This window comes from Salmo salar, chromosome 07, assembly GCF_965601325.2.
Source record: "Salmo salar chromosome 07, fSalSal1, whole genome shotgun sequence".
Taxonomy (NCBI): domain Eukaryota; kingdom Metazoa; phylum Chordata; class Actinopteri; order Salmoniformes; family Salmonidae; genus Salmo; species Salmo salar.
The window spans coordinates 71306657-71332640 of record NC_138297.1 but is presented as its reverse complement, the minus strand read 5'-3'; the positions used below and the strand labels follow the sequence as shown (position 1 = coordinate 71332640).

The following is a 25984-nucleotide window of genomic DNA, read 5'->3' as shown; positions in this document are numbered from 1 at the left end:
GTGGTCACAGTCATGTGATCAGACACACCATCGTGTGGTCACAGTCATGTGATCAGACACACCATTGTGTGGTCACAGTCATGTGATCAGACACACCATTGTGTGGTCACAGTCATGTGATCAGACACACCATCGTGTGGTCACAGTCATGTGATCAGACACACCATCGTGTGGTCACAGTCATGTGATCAGACACACCATTGTGTGGTCACAGTCATGTGATCAGACACACCATTGTGTGGTCACAGTCATGTGATCAGACACACCATTGTGTGGTCACAGTCATGTGATCAGACACACCATTGTTTGGTCCACTTGCAATAAGAAGCAATAAGCAAGCTGTAATTGTCACATTTATTGATTAGTCTGTCACTAGTTTTATGCATGGTTGTTTTCATTTCATGAGTTATAACAATTTCAACATGATACAGAATTCCAATGTAATAATAGTTACCACATTGTATCCATGATTAACTTTAACAAGCTACATTGTCAAAACCAAGAAAGCAGAATGATGGATCCATGAAGTAATATAATAATATACCATTTAGCAGACGCTTTTATCCAAAGAGACTTACAGTCACACTGCATAAAATATTGTTTTGTAAGTATGGGTGGTCCCAGGAATCTAACCATCCTCTACCAACTGAGCTACAAAGGACCTGAAGTTACTGGGAAGTCACCGTCTCAGAAGAGTACAAAAGTAGTGAGCCATGACTATTCAACATGACTCTATTCCACATGATATTTTGAGACACGTTAAAGCAAAGACAAGTGATCAAAATGTAGAACAAAAATAAAACCATATTTAAATTGTTACAATCTGATCTAGGTAGATGTCTTAATCTATTAAATGTTTATTTTTGCAGGGAAGGCCCACTGAGACCAAAGTTTATTTTTCAAAGGAAACCATGCTTCACAGAAATGCAGCGTACTTCATAAGGAACAGGTGATGAGAATTACAGAAAACAAAGGTGCATGAGAGATAAAACAATACAAATGATTAAAAAAACATGTACCTTTGACCTAGGACAAGTAATCTATCAATGCCCAAAAGGCACTAGTGGAATGGTTGAACAGAAATACTGACATTACAGTATTTGCAGCCTACCTCTGAATTCTAAATAGACGTTGTGTTGTTCCCAGGTCAACCACTGGGTGGCATTGTTGTGTTGTTCCCAGGTCAACCACTGGGTGGCGTTGTTGTGTTGTTCCCAGGACAACCACTGAGTGGAATTGTTGTGTTGTTCCCTGGACAACCACTGGGTGGAATTGTTGTGTTGTTCCCAGGACAACCACTGGGTGGCATTGTATTAGCTGTATTTGCAACAATCTCCTACGACATATCCATAGGCTCATGACCACACGTTTTGAAAAGAGCCTCAAACAGGATGAGGTTTTTCTGTGCCTCTTCCTGAACTCTTGTCAAAACTGCCTGATTGTCGTCCTCCTTCAAACGGATGACAAAGTTCTGTAATATGGTGAACAGAGGGAGGGCGTACTCTAACACACTCTGTGTGCTCTGAGTGCGCTTATCCTTATAGTCAAAGCCACCAGTATGCATGCCAAACACTCGACCAAGGTCATCGAAGACTGGAGAGCCAGAAGATCCATGGAAGAAGGAGGTGTTATAGGTCACAAAGTCGTCCTTGTTCTCCTGCATCACGTCCTCGTGGCGCTTTTTGTTTCCTTCAACGGCATCATTTATTGTGAAGATTGCATGTCCATTTTCCCGTTTATATTTATTCGCAGCCTCCTCTCTTATTTCACTGCCAATGATGGAGGTGGGGTCCATTTGTTTCACCAGTCCACCTGGGTGTCCAATGAGGCAGGCCCCACCGCATGCTGGAACTGGGCCATATTCACGGAGGAGACCAGGAGGGACCTTTTTCTGTTGCTTGTTTTTCGGAGGTTCCATCTCCAGTATGGCATAGTCCATGTAATGTTTTCCCTGAAGTCCATGTTGAAAGTCGATCAGCAGGGTTTTTGCTTTGATCACGTTCACATCGGATCCATTTGGATTTTCATAGTTGAACTTCACAGATACGTCAACTAACAGCTGCATGTTTTTTCTTACATTTTCACCAAACAAATGTCCATTTGTTAGGATGTAGTTATCAAACAGCACGAAGCCTGTCCCCTGAACACCCTGAACAATCACCTGACAAACGGAGGCACCAAGTTTAATCAATTTCTTCACTCTGTGAACCTCCGAGAACTTCTGTCTGATTTTCCCGAATTCCTGCTTCATCAGATCCAACTCTTCAGGAAGTGTCTTCTTTTGGCTGTCCTCCCTCCTACTTTCCATCTGCTTCACCAGATCATCAAACTGGTTGCGAAGGATCGTCAATATTTCACCATGGCCTGGCATGGGATTGCTTTTCCGTTCCTGCTTTGTTCTCGAAGAGGACTCCCCTACATCTGATGTTTCAGTTGTTAGCGTCGATGGAGTCATCTGTGTTCTATCTCCTTCAGAGTTTACAAGGGTTTTTATTGTGGAGTCCGTTTCCTCCTTAAGTTGTGTCAGACAGATTGCAAAGCTTCGATTATTAAGGTTTTTTACTATTTGCCCCATTGAAACCTTGCTCTCTGTTATTCGCTCAGAGAGCTGACATTTTTGTTCAAACACAATGTTAGAGAAGCGCCCATCATTTCGTAGAGCCTTCTTCACTTCATCCTCCTGTTTTGCATAGATACATAGAGGTCCGTAGGACCGAAGATGTTTGTTTCTAAGTATTGGTTTTGATATGCTGTTTTTCCCTCCTGTTGTCTCAATAGAGAAAGTGACATAATTGTCTGTTTCCTCATCTGTGTCCCCTGCAGTTTCATCTGTGGCACATGTGGCCATCTCAATAGTGAGATGGTCATTCTCTTTGATCAGCCAACATGGAAAGTGCTTCACTATGTACCCCTTATAACTCTTGATGACAATGTCTTTCCCTTTCAGTGTCTTCTTGTCCTTGAATGAACCCGTTTTAAGTGCTCTCAATAGTGTTCCAGGTTTGGTGCACAAGATTTCCTCGTTGGTTACGTTAAGAGTTGAGCAACTGAAGAAGAACACGTGACTGTGTTTCGTTTCTGGATTAATCTGTAAAAGAAAATCGAAAATTGATTTTGGCATCAATATGCTCATGTTACTGATGTTACTAAAATGGTGAGCATAAAGTATTCTGAGATACTCTGCAGTATATTTTCATCATATTGAGAAACAGTATAAATATATACAGACAAGATCCCTCTGTCCTTGATTGCTGATGATGCTTTTATTATGTGACCCATCAAAGTCATGCTTAAACTAAAATAACTTCACTTACATTGCTCTTAAGCGGCTCAGACTTCACCACTTGGACCTGTGAAATGATTCAACATTATTATGAAGTCCATTGGTTGATAAGAGGTGTCATTCTATCAATAGTGCCTCTTGGGTAATTTGGTTTAAAACAATAACAATTTGTTTAACCTAATTGTAACATTGTCATAAAGAGCACGTTCAACTTCCTAAAATAACATGTTTTCCCATCTCAAGAGGTTAAAGGTAGACTCAGTGAAATGACGTACAAACCACATAAAACAAATACCCCCTGCCACGTCCTGACCAAACTACAATAACAAATAGCCCCTTACTGGTCAGAACGTGACACATGTTTTCCCATCTCAAGAGGTTAAAGGTAGACTCAGTGAAATGACGTAGCAACGAGCAGCTGACTAGGTATCCCCTTTCCCCTTCCCCAGCTCACCTGTTTTTTACACTATAACTATTAGATGTTTCATGTTTCTTTTGAAACATTTTTTATAAAGGAATAGTTTCACCATTTTCAAATGAGAGTTCAGTTCACGTACGTACCAGGGTTGATCTTGAAATTAGGGAAAATTGTAAATTCATCACTAATCACGTTATATAATGAAACATCTTCAAAAATGACTGTCATAGCAACAAAAGCTTAACAATGATAGTCAAAACGTGGTGTAATGTTTGGGTTAAAATGTTCCTAGAAATAGAAAGAAAACATGAGGAGGGACAAATGGCGTCTTTATTTTAGCAAATCTTTATGCAAAATCAGATTTATAGAACTTTCCATTTGGGACTATATCAAAGCACAGTTCATTTAATATAACAGGCTTTTAAAATGCAATATTGATGCACACTTCTACTTAAAATATAAAAAGGGCAAAAGGCACTCTACTTGTGAGAACGACCGAGAACAGGTAGACGGAAGAAGAACAGGGAAGAAGACGGCCCAGAGAGGGCTTTCAATAAAGACCCAAACACAAGATAAACCAGTACCTTCTCTCTTTGGCTTGTAAAATAGTCACCCTACCGGTGGTTCACAAGAACAAGCCAGATCCAATGGTACTCAATGACCAGCTAAGCTTTGGTTAAATGAATCTAGAAAAATCAGTTGTGATAGTGTAGTAGCCTACTGCTATGGCAACCACGTCTAAACCAGAGACTGTTGGTGATCACTGCACATATAGGGTACTGTATAAATGCCCGCCTACCTAACATACCTGCCCCACGCTCAACTTCTGGAAAGGTCCTGTCTAAACCAGATGGTAGTAAATCAATAAAGCAACTGGCTTTTTGGTCAAGCTATAGAAGGTAATGGAGACTAGTTAAGGATCATATCACCTCCGCCCTACCTGTCACCCTAGACCCCCTTCAATTTGCTTACCGCCCCAATAGATCCACAGACGACGCAATCGCAATCACACTGCCCTATCCCATCTGGACAAGAGGAATACCTACTGTATGTAAGAATGCTGTTCATTGACTACAGCTCAGCACTCAACACCATAGTACCCTCCAAACTCAGCTTGAGACCATGGGTCTTGACCCCGCCCTCGACTTCCTGACGTGCCATCCCCAGGTGGTATGGGTAGGAAACAACATCTCCACCCCGCTGACCCTCAACACTGGGGCCCCACAAAGGTGTGTTCTCAGCCCTCTCCTGTACTCCCTGTTCACCCATGACTGCGTGGCCACGCACGCCTCCAACTCAATCATAAAGTTTGCTGACGACACAACAGTAGTGGGCCTGATTACCAACAACGACGAGACAGCCTACAGGGAGGTGAGGGCACTCGGAGTGTGGTGTCAGGAAAATAACCTCACACTCAATGTCAACAAAACAAAGGAGATGATGGTGGACTTCAGGAAACAGCAGAGGGAGCACCCCCCTATCCACATCGACGGGACAGCAGTGGAGAAGGTGGAAAGTTTTAAGTTCCTCGTCGTACACATCACGGACAAACTGAAATGGTCCACCCACACAGACAGCGTGGTGAAGAAGGCGCAGCAGCGCCTCTTCAACCTCAGGAGGCTGAAGAAATTTGGCTTGTCAACAAAAACACTCACAAACTTTAACAGATGCACAATCGAGAGCATCCTGTCGGGCTGTATCACTGCCTGGTATGGCAACTGCTCCGCCCACAACCGCAAGACTCTCCAGAGGGTAGTGAGGTCTGCACAACGCATAACCGGGGTCAAACTACATGCCCTCCAGGACACCTACACCACCCGATGTCACAGGAAGGCCAAAAAGATCATCAAGGACAGCAACCACCCGAGCCACTGCCTGTTCACCCCGCTATCATCCAGAAGACGAGGTCAGTACAGGTGCATCAAAGCGGGGACAGAGAGACTGAAAAACATCTTCTATCTCAAGGCCATCAGACTGTTAAACAGCCATCACTAACATAGAGTGGCTGCTGCCAACATACTGACTCAAATCTCTGGCCATTTTAATAAATGGATTTAATAAAGGTATCACTAGTCACTTTAAACAATGCCACTTTATATAATGTTTACATATCTTACATTATTCATCTCATATGTATATACTGTACTCTATACCATCTAGTGCATCTTGCCAATGCCGCTCGGCCATCGCTCATCCATATATTTATATGTACATATTCTAATTAATTCCTTTACACTTGTGTGTATAAGGTAGTTGTTGGGGAATTATTTGATTACTTGTTAGATATTACTGCCCTGTTGGAACTAAAAGCACAAGCATTTCGCTACACTCACATTAACATCTGCTAACCATGTGTATGTGACCAATAACATCTGCTAACCATGTGTATGTGACCAATAACATCTGCTAACCCTGTGTATGTGACCAATAGGATCTGCTAACCCTGTGTATGTGACCATAAACATCTGCTAACCATGTGTATGTGACCAATAACATCTGCTAACCATGTGTATGTGACCAATAGGGTCTGCTAACCATGTGTATGTGACCAATAACATCTGCTAACCATGTGTATGTGACCAATAGGATCTGCTAACCATGTGTATGTGACCAATAGGGTCTGCTAACCATGTGTATGTGACCAATCGGATCTGCTAACCATGTGTATGTGACCAATAACATCTGCTAACCCTGTGTATGTGACCAATAGGATCTGCTAACCCTGTGTATGTGACCATAAACATCTGCTAACCATGTGTATGTGACCAATAACATCTGCTAACCATGTGTATGTGACCAATAGGATCTGCTAACCATGTGTATGTGACCAATAACATCTGCTAACCATGTGTATGTGACCAATAGGATCTTCTAACCATGTGTATGTGACCAATAACATCTGCTAACCATGTGTATGTGACCAATAGGGTCTGCTAACTATGTGTATGTGACCAATAACATCTGCTAACCATGTGTATGTGACCAATAGGATCTGCTAACCATGTGTATGTGACCAATAACATCTGCTAACCATGTGTATGTGACCAATAGGGTCTGCTAACCATGTGTATGTGACCAATAACATCTGCTAACCCTGTGTATGTGACCAATAGGATCTGCTAACCCTGTGTATGTGACCAATAACATCTGCTAACCATTTGTATGTGACCAATAGGATCTGCTAACCATGTGTATGTGACCAATAGGATCTGCTAACCATGTGTGTGACCAATAACATCTGCTAACCATGTGTATGTGACCAATAGGGTCTGCTAACCATGTGTATGTGACCAATAGGATCTGTCACTTCCGGGTTTGGAGTGAGTGGTCGTGCTGCACTTCGCTCCGCAGGTAATATTACATTTCATTACATTACAACGGTTTGATTTGTTTGATCTGAGCAATTTTAGCTAGCTACATAGCTGTCTTTGTATCAAAGATAATTGTGTAGTTTAAAGTAATTATCGAGGTTAGCAAGCCAGCTATTTTTGTCCGCCGCGACGCCGTTTTCCAAACTTAGTCAACACACTTAGTCAACACCACACCACGCCACACCCACTGCTAGCTAGCCAACTTTTACCGACTAGCAGCACTGTAGAAAGTAATTCATTACAACGGAACGATTTGATTAGTGTAGTGTTAGCTAGCTACATAGTTGTCTTTGTCAGTTGTCTTTGCTGTCTTTGTATTAAAGATAATTGTGTAGTTTAGAGTAATTATCGAGGTTAGCTAGCCAGCTATTTTCGTCCTCCGCAACGCCATTTTCCAAACCTAGCCAACTTTTACCGACGAGCAGCATTGTAGAAACTAAATACATTACAAAGGAACGTCTTGATTAGTGCTAGGTTAGCTAGCTACATAGTTGCCTTTGTATCATGATAAGGTGTAGTACAGAAACTATCGAGGTTACCTAGCCAGCTACACTTTCAAACAGTCAACAACGCAGCCACTGCTAGCTAGCCTACTCCACCAGCCAGCAGAACTGTATCATTTTAGTCAATAAGATTTTTGCAACGTAAGCTTAAAACCTGTTAGGGCTAGGGGGCAGCATTGACACGGCTGGATAAAAAACATACCCGATTTAATCTGGTTACCACTCCTACTCAGTAACTAGAATATGCATATACTTATTACATATGGATAGAAAACACCCTAAATTTTCTAAAACTGTTTGAATGGTGTCTGTGAGTATAACAGAACTCAAATGGCAGGTCAAAACCTGAGAGATTCCTTTACAGGAAGTGGCCTGTCTGACCATTTCTGGAACTTCTTTGCCATCTCTATCATTTACTAAGGATCTCTGCTCTAACGTGACACTTCCCACGTCGTCCATAGGCTCTCATAGCCCGGGAAAAAACAGAATGTCGTCATTCCAGCCCCAGGCTGAAACACATTATCGCCTTTCTCAAGTGGCCCATCAAGAGACACTAGCTTATGCGCGTGACCCCGACCGCCCCCGCCTTTGGGATTTTTTCCTCTGTTTGCCGAAAAGGAGATTCCCTGTCGGAATTTTACCGCTTTTCTACGAGAAAAATGACGTAAAAATTGATTTTAAACAGCGGTTGACATGCTTCGACGTACGGCAATTGAATACTTTGAATTTTATTGTCAGGAATTGCGCCAAGCGCGCGACACTTCTTTACTATTTCGGATAGTGTCTGGAACGCACGAACAAAACGCCGCTATTCGGATATAACGATGGATTATTTTGGACCAAACCAACATTTGTTATTGAAGTAGACGTCCTGGGTGTGCATTCTGACGAAGACAACAAAAGGTAATGACATTTTTATAATAGTAAATATGATTATGGTGAGTGCTAAACTTGCCGGGTGTCTAAATAGCGAGCCCGTGATGCCTGGGCTATATACTTAGAATATTGCAAAATGTGCTTTCACCAAAAAGCTATTTTAAAATCGGACATATCGAGTGCATAGAGGAGGTCTGTATCTATAATTCTTAAAATAATTGTTATGCTTTTTGTGAACGTTTATCGTGAGTAATTTAGTAAAATGTTAGCGAATTCCCCGTAAGTTTGCGGGGGGTATGCTAGTTCTGAACGTCACATGCTAATGTAAAAAGCTGGTTTTTGATATAAATATGAACTTGATTGAACAAAACATGCATGTATTGTATAACATAATGTCCTAGGGTTGTCATCTGATGAAGATCATCAAAGGTGAGTGCTGCATTTAGCTGTCTTCTGGGTTTTGGTGACATTATATGCTGGCTTGAAAAATGGGTGTCTGATTATTTCTGGCTTGGTACTCTGCTGACATAATCTAATGTTTTGCTTTCGTTGTAAAGCCTTTTTGAAATCGGACAGTGTGGTTAGATTAACGAGAGTCTTATCTTTAAATGGCTGTAAAATAGTCATATGTTTGAGAAATTGAAGTAATAGGATTTTGAAGATTTTGAAAATCGCGCCACAGGTTGGCAGTGGATGTTACGTAGGTGGGACGAATTCGTCCCGCCGGTCACATAGAGGTTAACTTTCTGAACATTCGAGACGTGTAGTCCACTTGTCATTCCAATCTCCTTTGCATTAGCGTAGCCTCTTCTGTAGCCTGTCAACTATGTGTCTGTCTATCCCTGTTCTCTCCCCTCTGCACAGACCATACAAACGCTTCACACCGCGTGGCCGCTGCCACTCTAACCTGGTGGCCCCCGCGCCCACAACCCACGTGGAGTTCCAGGTCTCCGGCAGCCTCTGGAACTGCCGGTCTGCGGCCAACACGGCAGAGTTCATCTCAGCCTATGCTACCCTCCAGTCCCTCGACTTCTTGGCGCTGACGGAAACATGGATTACCACAGATAACACTGCTACTCCTACTGCTCTCTCCTCGTCTGACCACGTGTTCTCGCATACCCCGAGAGCATCTGGCCAGCGGGGTGGTGGCACTGGAATCCTCATCTCTCCCAAGTGGACATTCTCTCTTTCTCCCCTGACCCATCTGTCTATCTCGTCCTTTGAATTCCATGCTGTCACAGTTACTAGCCCATTCAAGCTTAACATCCTTATCATTTATCGCCCTCCAGGTTCCCTTGGAGAGTTCATCAATGAGCTTGACGCCTTGATAAGTTCCTTTCCTGAGGATGGCTCACCCCTCACAGTTCTGGGTGACATTAACCTCCCCACGTCTACCTTTGACTCATTCCTCTCTGCCTCCTTCTTTCCACTCCTCTCCTCTTTTGACCTCACCCTCTCACCTCCCCCCCTACTCACAAGGCAGGCAATACGCTTGACCTCATCTTTACTAGATGCTGTTCTTCCACTAATCTCATTGCAACTCCCCTCCAAGTCTCCGACCACTACCTTGTATCCTTTTCCCTCTCGCTCTCCTCCAACACTTCTCACTCTGCCCCTACACGGATGGTATTGCGCCGTCGCAACCTTCGCTCTCTCTCTCCCGCTACTCTCTCCTCTTCCATCCTATCATCTCTTCCCTCTGCTCAAGCCTTCTCCAACCTATCTCCTGATTCTGCCTCCTCAACCCTCCTCTCCTCCCTTTCTGCATCCTTTGACTCTCTATGTCCCCTATCCTCCCGGCCAGCTCGGTCCTCCCCTCCTGCTCCGTGGCTCGACGACTCATTGCGAGCTCACAGAACAGGGCTCCGGGCAGCCGAGCGGAAATGAAGGAAAACTCGCCTCCCTGCGGACCTGGCATCCTTTCACTCCCTCCTCTCTACATTTTCCTCTTCTGTTTCTGCTGCTAAAGCCACTTTCTACCACTCTAAATTCCAAGCATCTGCCTCTAACCCTAGGAAGCTCTTTGCCACCATCGCCTCCCTCTTGAATCATCCCCCCCCCTCCTCCCTCTCTGCGGATGACTTCATCAACCATTTTGAAAAGAAGGTTGACGACATCCGCTCCTCATTTGTTAAGTCAAACGACACCGCTGGTCCACTTCCTACCACTGGTCCTGCTCACATTGCCCTACCCTATGCTTTGACCTCTTTCTCCCCTCTCTCTCCAGATGAAATCTTGCGACTTGTGACGGCCGGCCGCCCAACAACCTGCCCGCTTGACCCTATCCCCTCCTCTCTCCTCCAGACCATTTCCGGAGACCTTCTCCCTTATCTCACCTCGTTCATCAACTCATCCTTGACCACTGGATACGTCCCTTCCATCCTCAAGAGAGCGAGAGTTGCACCCCTTCTCAAAAAACCTACACTCGATCCCTCCGATGTCAACAACTACAGACCAGTATCCCTTCTTTCTTTTCTATCCAAAACTCTTGAGCGTGACGTCCTTGGCCAGCTCTCTTGCTATCTCTCTCAGAATGACCATCTTGATCCAGATCAGTCAGGTTTCAAGACTGGTCATTCAACTGAGACTGCTCTTCTCTGTGTCACGGAGGCTCTCCACACTGCTAAAGCTAACTCTCTCTCCTCTGCTCTCATCCTTTTAGACCTATCTGCTGCCTTTGATACTGTGAACCACCAGATCCTCCTCTCCACCCTCTCCGAGTTGGGCATCTCCGGCGCGGCCCACTCTTGGATTGCGTCCTACCTGACAGGTCACTCCTACCAGGTGGCGTGGCGAGAATCTGTCTCCGCACCACGTGCTCTCACCACTGGTGTCCCCCAGGGCTCTGTTCTAGGCCCTCTCCTATTCTCGCTATACACCAAGTCACTTGGCTCTGTCATATCCTCACATGGTCTCTCCTATCATTGCTATGCAGACGACACACAATTAATCTTCTCCTTTCCCCCTTCTGATAACCAGGTGGCGAATCGCATCTTTGCATGTCTGGCAGACATATCAGTGTGGATGACGGATCAGCACCTCAAGCTGAACCTCGGCAAGACGGAGCTGCTTTTCCTCCCGGGGAAGGACTGCCCGTTCCATGATCTCGCCATCACGGTTGACAACTCCATTGTGTCCTCCTCCCAGAGTGCTAAGAACCTTGGCGTGACCCTGGACAACACCCTGTCGTTCTCCACTAACATCTAGGCGGTGACCCAATCCTGTAGGTTCATGCTCTACAACATTCGCAGAGTACGACCCTGCCTCACACAGGAAGCGGCGCAGGTCCTAATCCAGGCACTTGTCATCTCCCGTCTGGATTACTGCAACTTGCTGTTGGCTGGGCTCCCTGCCTGTGCCATTAAACCCCTACAACTCATCCAGAACGCCGCAGCCCGTCTGGTGTTCAACCTTCCCAAGTTCTCCCATGTCACCCCGCTCCTCCGCTCTCTCCACTGGCTTCCAGTTGAAGCTCGCATCCACTACAAGACCATGGTGCTTGCCTACGGAGCCGTGAGGGGAACGGCACCTCCGTACCTTCAGGCTCTGATCAGTCCCTACACCCAAATGAGGGCACTGCGTTCATCCACCTCTGGCCTGCTGGCCCCCCTACCTCTGCGGAAGCACAGTTCCCGCTCAGCCCAGTCAAAACTGTTCGCTGCTCTGGCACCCCTATGGTGGAACAAGCTCCCTCACGACGCCAGGACAGCGGAGTCAATCACCACCTTCCGGAGACACCTGAAACCCCACATCTTTAAGGAATACCTAGGATAGGGTAAAGTAATCCTTCTAACCCCCCCCCCCCCCCTAAAAGATTTAGATGCACTATTGTAAAGTGGTTGTTCCACTGGATATCATAAGGTGAATGCACCAATTTGTAAGTCGCTCTGGATAAGAGCGTCTGCTAAATGACTTAAATGTAAATGTAAACGCTAACCATGTGTATGTGACCAATAGGATCTGCTAACCATGTGTATGTGACCATTAACATCTTCTAACCATGTGTATGTTACCAATAGGATCTGCTAACCCTGTGTATGTGACCAATAGGATCTGCTAACCATGTGTATGTGACCAATAGGATCTGCTAACCATGTGTATGTGACCAATAGGATCTGCTAACCCTGTGTATGTGACCAATAGGATCTGCTAACCATGTGTATGTGACCAATAGGATCTGCTAACCATGTGTATGTGACCAATAACATCTGCTAACCATGTGTATGTGACCAATAACATCTGCTAACCATGTGTATGTGACCAATAAAATTTGATTTGATTTGGTTGAGGGCCCAGTGAGTGTCTGCCAGCCCATCAATCGGTCCGTATCATTGGCCCTGTGTTTTGGGATGTAGATGTGGACATCCACCAGGATCTGGAGAGGGAACCTGCCACCTGCCCTCCGGAGCACATCTACGTCTCCACGGGGGTAAGAGATCGGTTGCTGACTTGGGCACACACATCCCTCGCCGCTAGACATCCAGGCATCAACCGCACCACTCAATCCGTTTCTGAGAAATACTGGTGGCCCACTTTGGTGCAGGACGTCGAACACTATGTCAACTCATGTTCAGTATGTACTCAATCTAAATCTCCCCTGCACTCTCCAGCAGGGAAACTCCTTCCCCTTCACGTGCCTCAGCGTCCCTGGTCTCATCTTCATTTCATCACTGATCTCCCCTCTGATGGTTTCACCACCATTTTGGTGGTTGTGGACAGATTCTCTAAATCATGCCGTTTCATCCTTCTCTCTGGTCTCCCTACTGCTCTCCAGGTCTCTGAGGCACTGTTCCAGCAGGTCTTCCAGTACTATGGCCTTCTAGAGGATATACTCTCCGATCGTGGACCCCAATTCACATCACGTGTATGGAAGGCTTTCATGGAGAAGCTGGGGGTCACGGTCAGCCTCACTTCCGGGTACCGGCTTCAATCTAACGGGCAGGTGGCGAGGAGGAACCAGGAGCTGGGGAGGTTCCTGAGGAGTCACTGCCAGGACCTGCAGGGGGAGTGGTCACGATTCCTTACTTGGGCTGAATACACCCAGAATTCATTGCGACACTCCCACCGGGCTGACTCCCTTCCAGTGTGTTCTGGGCTATCAGCCGGCCCCTGGCTCCGTGGACCCTGAGCCAGACCGACGCTCCTGCGGTGAACGTGTGGTTCAGGTGCGCAGAAGAGGTATGGAACGATGCCCACGTGAGACTCCAGCGCGCCATCCTGCCGTCAGAAAAACCAGGCGGATCACCACCGCAGTGAGGCTCCACTGTTCCATCCTGGTGATCACGTCTGGCTCTCCACCAGGATCCTCCCGCTCCGCCTGCCCTGTAAGAAGCTGAGTCCCTGGTTTGTGGGGCCGTTCAAGGTCCTCCGGAGGGTCAACAAGGTAATTTACAGATTACAACTCCCCAATCTCACCATCTTTTAATTTTTCCCTCCTCAGGCCGGTGGTTCCTAGTTCCCTGGCTGATGCCGTCCCTCATGACATCCCTCCGCCTCCCTTGGACATCGAGGGGAGCCCCGCCTATGCCGTCAGATCACTCCTGGACTCCCAACGTCATGGAGCGGTACGGGGTTCCGGTGGACGACATTCTAGATCCCAACATAATCCGAGAATTCCACCGTCCTGAGGACTGATGCTGGAGTCGCGCATCAGGGGGTAATGTTATGTCTACTTCCCCTCTCCGGTGCTCGACGTTGCCGGTCTACTAACCAGTGGTTCTGGCAACCCATCTTTACACACACCTGCGTCTCATCATCAGTCACACCTGGACTTCATTACTTCACGATTACTTACCCTTTACATTGCACTCTGTTGTTATCAGTCACACCTGGACTTCATTACTTCAAGATTACTTACCCTTTATATTGCACTCTGTTATTATCAGTCAGCAGGTAGTATTGGTTGTTTCCTTGTCAGACGTTTCTCTTGTTTTGTATCGTTCCATGTTCGTTATTATTAAACTCACTGCACCTGCTTCCTGACTCCCTGTGTTGACGTTACACAGACACATTGCATATGCTACAGAACAACAAAATGGAGCCCTTTACCTAGCCCTTCTCCCCTTGTCTATAGCAGGGACACACGCTGTCTAAATGGCCCAAATGTTGATTTAGACCCTTTACATAGCCCTTCTCCCCTTGTCTATAGGAGTAACACACGCTGTTTAAATGGCCCAAATGTTGATTTAGACCCTTTACCTAGTCCTTCTCCCCTTGTCTATAGCAGGGACACACACTGTCTAAATGGCCCAAATGTTGATTTAGACCCTTTACATAGCCCTTCTCCCCTTGTCTATAGCAGGGACACACGCTGTCTAAATGGCCCAAATGTTGATTTAGACCCTTTACATAGCCCTTCTCCCCTTGTCTATAGCAGGGACACACGCTGTCTAAATGGCCCAAATGTTGATTTAGACCCTTTACATAGTCCTTCTCCCCTTGTCTATAGCAGGGACACACGCTGTCTAAATGGACCAAATGTTGATTTAGACCCTTTACATAGCCCTTCTCCCCTTGTCTATAGCAGGGACACACGCTGTCTAAATGGCCCAAATGTTGATTTAGACCCTTTACATAGTCCTTCTCCCCTTGTCTATAGCAGGGACACACGCTGTCTAAATGGCCCAAATGTTGATTTAGACCCTTTACATAGCCCTTCTCCCCTTGTCTATAGCAGGGACACACGCTGTCTAAATGGACCAAATGTTGATTTAGACCCTTTACATAGCCCTTCTCCCCTTGTCTATAGCAGGGACACACGCTGTCTAAATGGCCCAAATGTTGATTTAGACCCTTTACATAGTCCTTCTCCCCTTGTCTATAGCAGGGACACACGCTGTCTAAACGGCCCAAATGTTGATTTAGACCCTTTACATAGTCCTTCTCCCCTTGTCTATAGCAGGGACACACGCTGTCTAAATGGCCCAAATGTTGATTTAGACCCTTTACATAGTCCTTCTCCCCTTGTCTATAGCAGGGACACACGCTGTCTAAATACCCCAAATGTTGATTTAGACCCTTTACATAGCCCTTCTCCCCTTGTCTATAGCAGGGACACAATCTGTTTAAATGGCCCAAATGTTGATTTAGACCCTTTACATAGCCCTTCTCCCCTTGTCTATAGCAGGGACACAATCTGTCTAAATGGCCCAAATGTTGATTTAGACCCTTTACATAGCCCTTCTCCCCTTGTCTATAGCAGGGACACAATCTGTCTAAATGGCCCAAATGTTGATTTAGACCCTTTACATAGCCCTTCTCCCCTTGTCTATAGCAGGGACACAATCTGTCTAAATGGCCCAAATGTTGATTTAGACCCTTTACCTAGTCCTTCTCCCCTTGTCTATAGCAGGGACACACGCTGTCTAAATGGCCCAAATGTTGATTTAGACCCTTTACCTAGTCCTTCTCCCCTTGTCTATAGCAGGGACACACGCTGTCTAAATGGCCCAAATGTTGATTTAGATGTTGACAAATGTAACAGATTTTGACCATCACTAATGTTATGATATGTTTGGTAAAGTAATAAAGAAGGTGAAATGTTTCGGGACAAGTCTCTGAATGTCCTTGAGTGGCCCAGCATGAACCCGGACTTGAATCCGATCTAACATCTCTGGAGAGATCTGAAAATAGCTGTGCAGTGACGCTCTCCATCCAATCTGACAGAGCATGAGAGGATCTGCAGAGAAGAATGTGAGAAACTCCCCAAATACAGGTGTGCCAAGCTTGTAGCTCCATACCCAAGACGACTTGAGGCTGTATCGCTGCCAAAGGTGTTTCAACAAAGTACTGAGTAAAGTGTCTGAATACTTACGTAAATGAGATATTTCTTATTTTTCTATAAATTAGCAAACATTTCTAAAAAACTGGCTTTGCTTTGTCATTATGGGGTATTGTTTGTAGATTGATGAGAAAAAAAACAATTTAATAATTTTTAGAATGAGGCTGTAACGTAACAAAATGTGGAAAAGGTCAAGGGGTCTGAATACTTTCTGAAGGCCCTGTAGGTGTACACTGAATATATATACATGACTATTCAGAAATAAACTCATTGCACTTATTTTAACTCATAGCTATAGTATTTATCTATAGTATTTGTATCGTAGATTTGCAATAAACATTTTTTTTTATATGACTTAAAAGCAATATACTTAACAAATGGCAAATTTTATACATACTATTGGTATCATTTGTATGGCTCTACTTCCTGCTGGAGAGTAGTGACTTCCTACTCATGGTGGAATCATTTAGAGCTACAGAGCCTTCAGAAAGTATTCTATTCATACCTGTTGACTAATTCCACATTTTGTTGTGTTACAGCCTGATTTCAAAATTGATTCATTTTATGTTTTTTTCTCAACCATCTACACACAATACCCCATAATGACAAAGTGAAAACATGTTTTTAGACATTTTTGCAAATGTATTGAAAATGAAATGTGGAATAAGTCATAAGGGATAAGGGATATGAATACTTTCTGAAAGCTCAGTATGTTTCCAGCTCATTCATAGCAATATAGCATGTGCTTTTATAATATAATATAATATATTCCATTTAGCAGACACTTTTAGCCACAAAAGATACATTTCTCATTTAAAAAATAAATGTACAAAATTGTAAAAAATGATCTATTATCTTTTTCTTATATTATTAGCTGAAAACAAAACATAATATTGATCAAACCAATACTTCATGGTAGAAAACAAATGAATGTGTTATAAACATTATACTGACCATGCTATCATTAGGCTCAGTTATCTTCATCTTTGTAGCCATTTGATCTGACAGTGAATCACCCTGGAAGAGAAAAATAACAGGAGATTGAAGGTTCTAAAGAAAATACAATATGGACTTTCAGAATATCATGATAATATGGATACACATACACTACATGACCAAAAGTATCTGGACACCCCTTCAACATACACTATATATACAGCAGTATGTGGACACACCTTCAACATACACTATATATACAGCAGTATGTGGACACACCTTCAACATACACTATATATACAGCAGTATGTGGACACACCTTCAACATACACTATATATACAGCAGTATGTGGACACACCTTCAACATACACTATATATACAGCAGTATGTGGACACCCCTTCAACATACACTATATATACAGCAGTATGTGGACACTCCTTCAACATACACTATATATATACACCACAATATGTGCATACCCCTTCAAATTAGTGGATTTGGCTATTTCAGCCACACCTGTTACTGACTGGTGTATAAAATTGAGCAAAAAGCCATTCAATCTCCATAGACAAACATTGGTGGTAGAATGGCCCATACTGAATAGCTCAGTGACTTTCAACATGGCACCGTCATAGGATGCCACCTTTCCAACAAGTCAGTTTGTCAAAATGTCTGCCCTGCTAGAGCTTCCCCAGTCAACTGTAAGTGCTGTTATTGTGAAGTGGAAACATCTAGGAGCAACAACGGCTCAGCTGCGAAGTGGTAGGCCACACAAGCTCACAGAACGGAACACAGAAAAATTGTCTGTCCTCGGTTGTAACACTCACTAGAGTTCCAAACTGCCTCTGGAAGCAACGTCAGCTCAAGAACTGTTCGTCGGGAGCTTCATGAAATGGGTTTCTATGGCCGAACAGCCACACACAAGCCTAAGATCACCATGTGCAATGCCAAGCGTTGGCTGGAGTGGTGTAAAGCTCGCCACCAATTGATTCTGGAGCAGTGGAAACGCGTTCTCTGGAGTGATGAATCACCATCTGATGAATCACCATCTTCACCACCTGGCAGTCCGACGGACTAATCTGGGTTTGGCAGATGCCAGGACAACACTACCTGCCCGAATGCATAGTGCCAACTGTAAAGTTTGGTGGAGGAAGAATTGTCACACCCTGATCTGTTTCACCTGTCTTTGTGATTGTCTCCACCCCCCTCCAGGTGTTGCCCATCTTCTCCATTATCCCCTGTGGATTCATACCTGTGTTCTCTGTTTGTCTATTGCCAGTTCCTTTAGTTCGTCAAACCTACCAGCGTTTGTTTCCCTGCTCCTGCCTGTTTTCCTGCTCTTGTTTTCTAGTCCTTCCCGGTTTTGATGTTTCTGCCTGCCCTGACCCTGAGCCTGCCTGTCGTTTTGTACCTCCCCCCCCGGTCTGTATTACTGACCCCTGCCTGCCGTGACCCTGAGACTACCCGCCGTTCTGGACCCTTTACACCCTCTCTGGATTATTGAGCCCTGCCTGCCTTGACCTGTTGTTTGCCTGCCCCTGTTGTTGGAATAAAGTCTTGTTACTTCTACACCGTCTGCATCTGGGTCTTACCTAAACGTGATAAGAATAATGTTCTGGGGCTGTTTGTCATGGTTCGGGCCCCTTAGTTCCAGTGAAGGGAAATCTTAACGCCACAACATACAATGACATTCTAGACGATTCTGTGCTTCCAACTTTTGTGGCAACAGTTTAGAGAAGGCCCTTTCCTGTTTCAGCATGACAATGCCTCCGTGCACAAAGCTTGGTACATACAGAAATGGTTTGTTGAGGTCGGTGTGGAAGAACTTGACTGGCCTGCACAGAGCCCTGACCTCAACCCCATCGAACACCTTTGGGATGAATTGTAACGCTGACTGCGAGCCAGGCCTAATCGCCCAACATCAGTGCCCAACCATACTAATGCTCTTGTGGCTGAATGGAAGCAAGTCCCCGCAGCAATGTTCCAACATCTAGTGGAAAGCCTTCCCAGAAGAGTGGAGGCTGTTATAGCAGCAAAGGGGGCACCAACTCCATATTAATGCCCATGATTTTGGAATGAGATGTTCAACGAGCAGGTGTCCACATACTTTTGGTCATGTTTGGGGTGGCAGGTAGCCAAGTGCTCTAATAGTTGTCATTACTATCAGCCATCCTGAACAACAACTTTGATTTTATAAAAAAAAGTAAATATGAGGCTTTATTATGTGACCCATCAAAAGGCATGCATAGATTGCAACTAAAACAAAAATTACTTATTTTACACAAATACATGTATTAACTTACATTGCCATCAAGAGGCTCAGATTTCACCATGGCTGCCATTGGACCTGTGAAATCATTATTTAAAAAAATATTATTTGATATTTTATGGTTGACAATAACAGGTAGGTTGCAGGGTTTTTAATAAACAACAAAATACTACAAGATACACCAGCACCTTTCTTCTGTCTTCGGCTTGTAAAACAGACACAACACGCCTACTGTATTGTCAGTTCCAATGGCACTCAATGAGTTAAGTTGTTTCCAACTAGTTGCAAAGTAAGTTGTGATTGTATAGTAGCCTACAGCTTGTAGGTTTATTTATTCTCCAATTAGAAGTGACTGGCAGACACAAGTGAAAACAATTCATTCAAGAACTGATGGGCCTCCTGGGTGGCGCAGTGGTCTAAGGCACTGCATTGCAGTGCTAGCTGTGCCACCAGAGATTCTGGGTTTGAGCCCAGGCTCTGTTGCAGCCGGCCGTAACTGGGAGGCCGATGGGGCGGTGCACAATTGGCCCAGTGTCGTTTGGGTTAGGGGAGGGTTTGGCTGGCAGGGATGTCCTTGTCTCATTGCACACTAGTGACTCCTGTGGCGGGCTGGGTGCAGTGCATGCTGACACGGTCGCCAGGTGTATGGTGTCACATTGGTGTGGCTGGCTTCTGTGTTGTCTGTGTGTTGTGTCAAGAAGCAGTGCGGCTTGGTTGGGTTGTGTTTCGGAGGACGCATGGCTCTCCACTTTGCCTCTCCTGAGTCCGTACAGAAGTTATAGTGATGAGACAAGACTGTAACTACTATCAATAATTTTTTTTTTGAAATACAGTTTCCTCCCTGTACATGCATCAACTCATTATAATTGTATTAATATAATGACCTGATATAAAGACATGAACACTAACAAGACTGACCTGTATCCTTCCCTTCTCATTGTAATATATATATATATAAAGACATAAACACTAACAAGACTGACCTGTACCCTTCCCTTCTCATTGTAATATATATATATATAAAGACATAAACACTAACAAGACTGACCTGTATCCTTCCCTTCTCATTGTAATATATATATATATAAAGACATAAACACTAACAAGACTGACCTGTATCCTTCCCTTCTCATTGTAATATATATATATAAAGACATAAACACTAACAAGACTGACCTGTACCCTTCCCTTCTCATTGTAATATATATATATATATATATAAAGACATAAACACTAACAAGACTGACCTGTACCCTTCCCTTCTCATTGTAATATATATATATATATATATATATATATATATATATATATATATATAAAGACATAAACTCTAACAAGACTGACCTGTACCCTTCCCTTCTCATTGTAATATATATATATATATATAAAGACATAAACACTAACAAGACTGACCTGTATCCTTCCCTTCTCATTGTAATATATATATATATATAAAGATATAAACACTAACAAGACTGACCTGTACCCTTCCCTTCTCATTGTAATATATATATATATATATATAAAGATATAAACACTAACAAGACTGACCTGTATCCTTCCCTTCTCATTGTAATATATATATATATATATAGACATAAACACTAACAAGACTGACCTGTATCCTTCCCTTCTCATTGTAATATATATATATATATAGACATAAACACTAACAAGACTGACCTGTATCCTTCCCTTCTCATTGTAATATATATATATATAAAGACATAAACACTAACAAGACTGACCTGTATCCTTCCCTTCTCATTGTAATATATATATATATATATATATATATAGATATAAACACTAACAAGACTGACCTGTACCCTTCCCTTCTCATTGTAATATATATATATATATATATATATATATATATATATATATATATATATATATATATATATATATATATATATAAAGACATAAACTCTAACAAGACTGACCTGTACCCTTCCCTTCTCATTGTAATATATATATATATATATATAAAGACATAAACACTAACAAGACTGACCTGTATCCTTCCCTTCTCATTGTAATATATATATATATATAAAGATATAAACACTAACAAGACTGACCTGTACCCTTCCCTTCTCATTGTAATATATATATATATATATAAAGATATAAACACTAACAAGACTGACCTGTATCCTTCCCTTCTCATTGTAATATATATATATATATAAAGATATAAACACTAACAAGACTGACCTGTATCCTTCCCTTCTCATTGTAATATATATATATATATATAAAGATATAAACACTAACAAGACTGACCTGTACCCTTCCCTTCTCATTGTAATATATATATATATATAAAGACATAAACACTAACAAGACTGACCTGTACCCTTCCCTTCTCATTGTAATATATATATATATATAAAGACATAAACACTAACAAGACTGACCTGTACCCTTCCCTTCTCATTGTAATATATATATATATATATATATATATATATATATATATATATATATAGATATAAACACTAACAAGACCGACCTGTATCCTTCCCTTCTCATTGTAATATATATATATAGATATAAACACTAACAAGACCGACCTGTATCCTTCCCTTCTCATTGTAATATATATATATATATATATATATATATATATATATATATATATATATATATATATATATAAAGACTTAAACACGAACAAGATCGACCGGTATTATATAAATGTTTAGTAACCTACCTGTGTTACTGCGTTGGTTGATCTGAGATCTGTGTTGAAAGAGGAAGTTGTGGCAGTGATCATCGCTTTTATACTTGCGTACGTATGTTTTTATACCTGTACAATGATGAATATTAATAGACACAACCTGCGGAATGGTACTGGTTAAACCAGGTGTTTACCCAATGGACGGGCTCAAAGGAAAACCATTCAACAGAATCGATTATGATGATGGTATTGTCTTGGTGTTTGAGGAAGAGAAATACCAGCAAAATATGGTTGAAAGATGTCTTGTTTTTCAATGTCTTTTTAAGTCTTTTCAACCCCAAAAATATATTTTCAATGTCTTGTGCTCATAGGGAGAACTCCTGTTGACCTTTACATTTAAATAGCATTTCCTTAATTGATTAATTAATTGCTCTTGTCATCTTTCCTCGCCACCATCTGTTGGTGGCAAGTGACGCACCTTCTCGGGTTCCCGAGTGGCGCATCAATCTAAGGCACTGCATTTCAGTGCTAGAGGCTTCACTACAGTCCCTGGGTCGAATCCAGGCTGTATCACAACCGGCTGGGATTGGGAGTCCCATAGGGCGACGCACAATTGGCCCAGCGTCGTCTGGGTTAGGGGAGGGTTTTGATGGTGTAGGCCGTCATTGTAAAATAATAATGTGTTCTTAACTGACTTGCCTAGTTAAATAAAGGTTAAATAAAAAATAAAAGAAATTTAAACTAATCCAATGGGTTTTGAAAAAGAGGCGAGGAGAGAGGATGCAAGGAACCAAGGAAACGCAATTGAGATCCTTCATTATTTTATGCCGTGTACTCTTCACTGATGGTCTGTGTTCCGTTGAGGATGGTCTGTATTCTGTTGGGGATGGTCTGTGTTCTGTTAGAGATGGTCTGTGTTCTGTTGGGGATGGTCTGTGTTCTGTTGGGGATGGTCTGTGTTCTGTTGGGGTTGGTCTGTGTTCTGTTGGGGATGGTCTGTGTTCTGTTGGGGATGGTCTGTGTTCTGTTGGAGATGGTCTGTGTTCTGTTGGGGATGGTCTGTGTTCTGTTGGGGATGGTCTGTGTTCTGTTGGGGATGGTCTGTGTTCTGTTGGGGATGGTCTGTGTTCTGTTGGAGATGGTCTGTGTTCCGTTGAGGATGTCCTGTGTTCTGTTGGAGATGTCCTGTGTTCTGTTGGGATTCAAACGCTCTTGATCTTTGATCAAATAAAGTTAATACAGTATGTCAGAGCAGATGAAATCGTCAAGCTATCTGACGTAAGATAATGGCTCAATGTTTGTTGTTAACAGCTACAGCCTTCATGGGTAACACTTTAGACTAGTCTATCTGTGGATGTTCTACAATAGACCATGTTCTGCTGTTGTGTTCACCTGCACACCGTCATGCCCCACCCTAAACCAACCGGTTTCAGTCTATTCAATTCAAATAGCTTCCATACATCTCATCACAGCACTAAAATAGAGTAATCATGCTAGATCACATTCCTAAGTATGAATCATGAAGTCACCTGAACAGGTTCTAGAAACAGCTTTAGCCCTCAAGACAGTTATAACTAAGACAGTTCTCTGTTAGCATTTTCCATAGGTTTTTTCTTTGTTTCCACCATGCTAATGCTATCGTTCCTGGATAAACACCACAGATGAAAAACATTCCTTAGCTAAGAATATATCCATGTGCACAGGGGTTAAAACAAGAGTGGGGAACACCCAGCAGGATACAACATAAATTCATGGACTCAACTAAAAGCCCCCCCAACAGGATACAACATGAATTCATGGACTCAACTAAAAGCCCGACCCAACTGGATTCAACATGAATTCATGGACTCAACTAAAAGCCCGACCCAACAGGATTCAACATAAATTCATGGACTCAACTAAAAGCCCCCCCAACAGGATTCAACATGAATTCATGGACTCAACTAAAAGCCCCCCCAACTGGATTCAACATGAATTCATGGACTCAACTAAAAGCCCCCCCAACAGGATTCAACATGAATTCATGGACTCAACTAAAAGCCCGACCCAACAGGAGTCAACATAAATTCATGGACTCAACTAAAAGCCCGACCCAACAGGATTCAACATAAATTCATGGACTCAACTAAAAGCCCGACCCAACAGGATTCAACATAAATTCATGGACTCAACTAAAAGCCCCCCCAACAGGATTCAACATGAATTCATGGACTCAACTAAAAGCCCGACCCAACAGGATTCAACATAAATTCATGGACTCAACTAAAAGCCCGACCCAACAGGATTCAACATAAATTCATGGACTCAACTAAAAGCCCCCCCAAAAGGATTCAACATGAATTCATGGACTCAACTAAAAGCCCCCCCAACAGGATTCAACATGAATTCATGGACTCAACTAAAAGCCCCCCCAACAGGATTCAACATAAATTAATGGACTCAACTAAAAGCCCCCCCAACAGGATTCAACATAAATTCATGGACTCAACTAAAAGCCCCCCCAACAGGATTCAACATGAATCCATGGACTCAACTAAACAAAGTTTACAGTTTGAACTAAAAGATACACAACAACATATCAATTATAACATGGGTTCTCTCTTCACAAGTAGAATAGTTTTCAGTTGTCATGATTGGTCAAAAGTCATTTAAATGGGGACCACATTTTGTTTTGGAACATTTAGTCAAACACACTTTAATCCCTGTACATGTTTCATATTATCATGGTTTAAAATGGTTTAAACACTAACAAGACTGACCTGTACCCTTCCCTTCTCATTGTAATATATATATATATATATATAAAATCATGAACACTAACAAGACTGACCTGTATCCTTCCCTTCTCATTGTAATATATATATATATATATATATAGACATAAACACTAACAAGACTGACCTGTACCCTTCCCTTCTCATTGTAATATATATATATATATATATATAGACATAAACACTAACAAGACTGACCTGTACCCTTCCCTTCTCATTGTAATATATATATATATAAAGACATAAACACTAACAAGACTGACCTGTACCCTTCCCTTCTCATTGTAATATATATATATATAAAGACATAAACACTAACAAGACTGACCTGTATCCTTCCCTTCTCATTGTAATATATATATATATATATAGACATAAACACTAACAAGACTGACCTGTATCCTTCCCTTCTCATTGTAATATATATATATATATATAAAGACATAAACACTAACAAGACTGACCTGTATCCTTCCCTTCTCATTGTAATATGCATATAAAGATATAAACACTAACAAGACTGACCTGTATCCTTCCCTTCTCATTGTAATATATATATATATATATATATATATATAAAGATATAAACACTAACAAGACTGACCTGTATCCTTCCCTTCTCATTGTAATATATATATATATATAAAGACATAAACACTAACAAGACTGACCTGTATCCTTCCCTTCTCATTGTAATATATATATATATAAAGACATAAACACTAACAAGACTGACCTGTATCCTTCCCTTCTCATTGTAATATATATATATATAAAGACATAAACACTAACAAGACTGACCTGTATCCTTCACTTCTCATTATAATATATATATATATATACATATATAAAGACTTAAACACTAACAAGACTGACCTGTATCCTTCCCTTCTCATTGTAATATATATATATATAAAGACATAAACACTAACAAGACTGACCTGTACCCTTCCCTTCTCATTGTAATATATATATATATATAAAGACATAAACACTAACAAGACCGACCTGTATTATATAAATGTTTAGTAACCTACCTGTGTTACTGCGTTGGTTGATCTGAGATCTGTGTTGAAAGAGGAAGTT

At 42.5% G+C, this 25984-nt stretch overlaps 1 protein-coding gene across 1 annotated transcript; it reads right to left on the bottom strand.

Moving 5' to 3' along the window:
• Window positions 1-340: 340 nt before the first annotated feature.
• LOC145880076 (serine protease FAM111A) lies at window positions 341-25984 on the bottom strand. Its single transcript, XM_082978036.1, has 6 exons — window positions 25936-25984; window positions 22158-22186; window positions 19473-19516; window positions 17186-17248; window positions 3315-3350; window positions 341-3088 (listed from the first exon to the last, which is right to left on the bottom strand). Exons 3-6 carry the CDS (start codon window positions 19509-19511, stop codon window positions 1337-1339), a joined length of 1890 nt encoding a protein of 629 aa, XP_082834162.1. The 5' UTR covers window positions 19512-19516; window positions 22158-22186; window positions 25936-25984; the 3' UTR covers window positions 341-1336.

Excerpts from the sequence above, each read along its gene's own strand:
- LOC145880076 (XM_082978036.1), bottom strand. The coding sequence starts at position 19,511 with ATGGCAGCCATGGTGAAATCTGAGCCTCTTGATGGCAAT. Across the intron at positions 17,249-19,472 it reads CTGAGCCTCTTGATGGCAAT|GGTGATTCACTGTCAGATCA; the intron begins GTAAGTTAATAC and ends TTTCTCTTCCAG. Across the intron at positions 3,351-17,185 it reads CTGAGCCTAATGATAGCATG|GTCCAAGTGGTGAAGTCTGA; the intron begins GTCAGTATAATG and ends ATCATTTCACAG.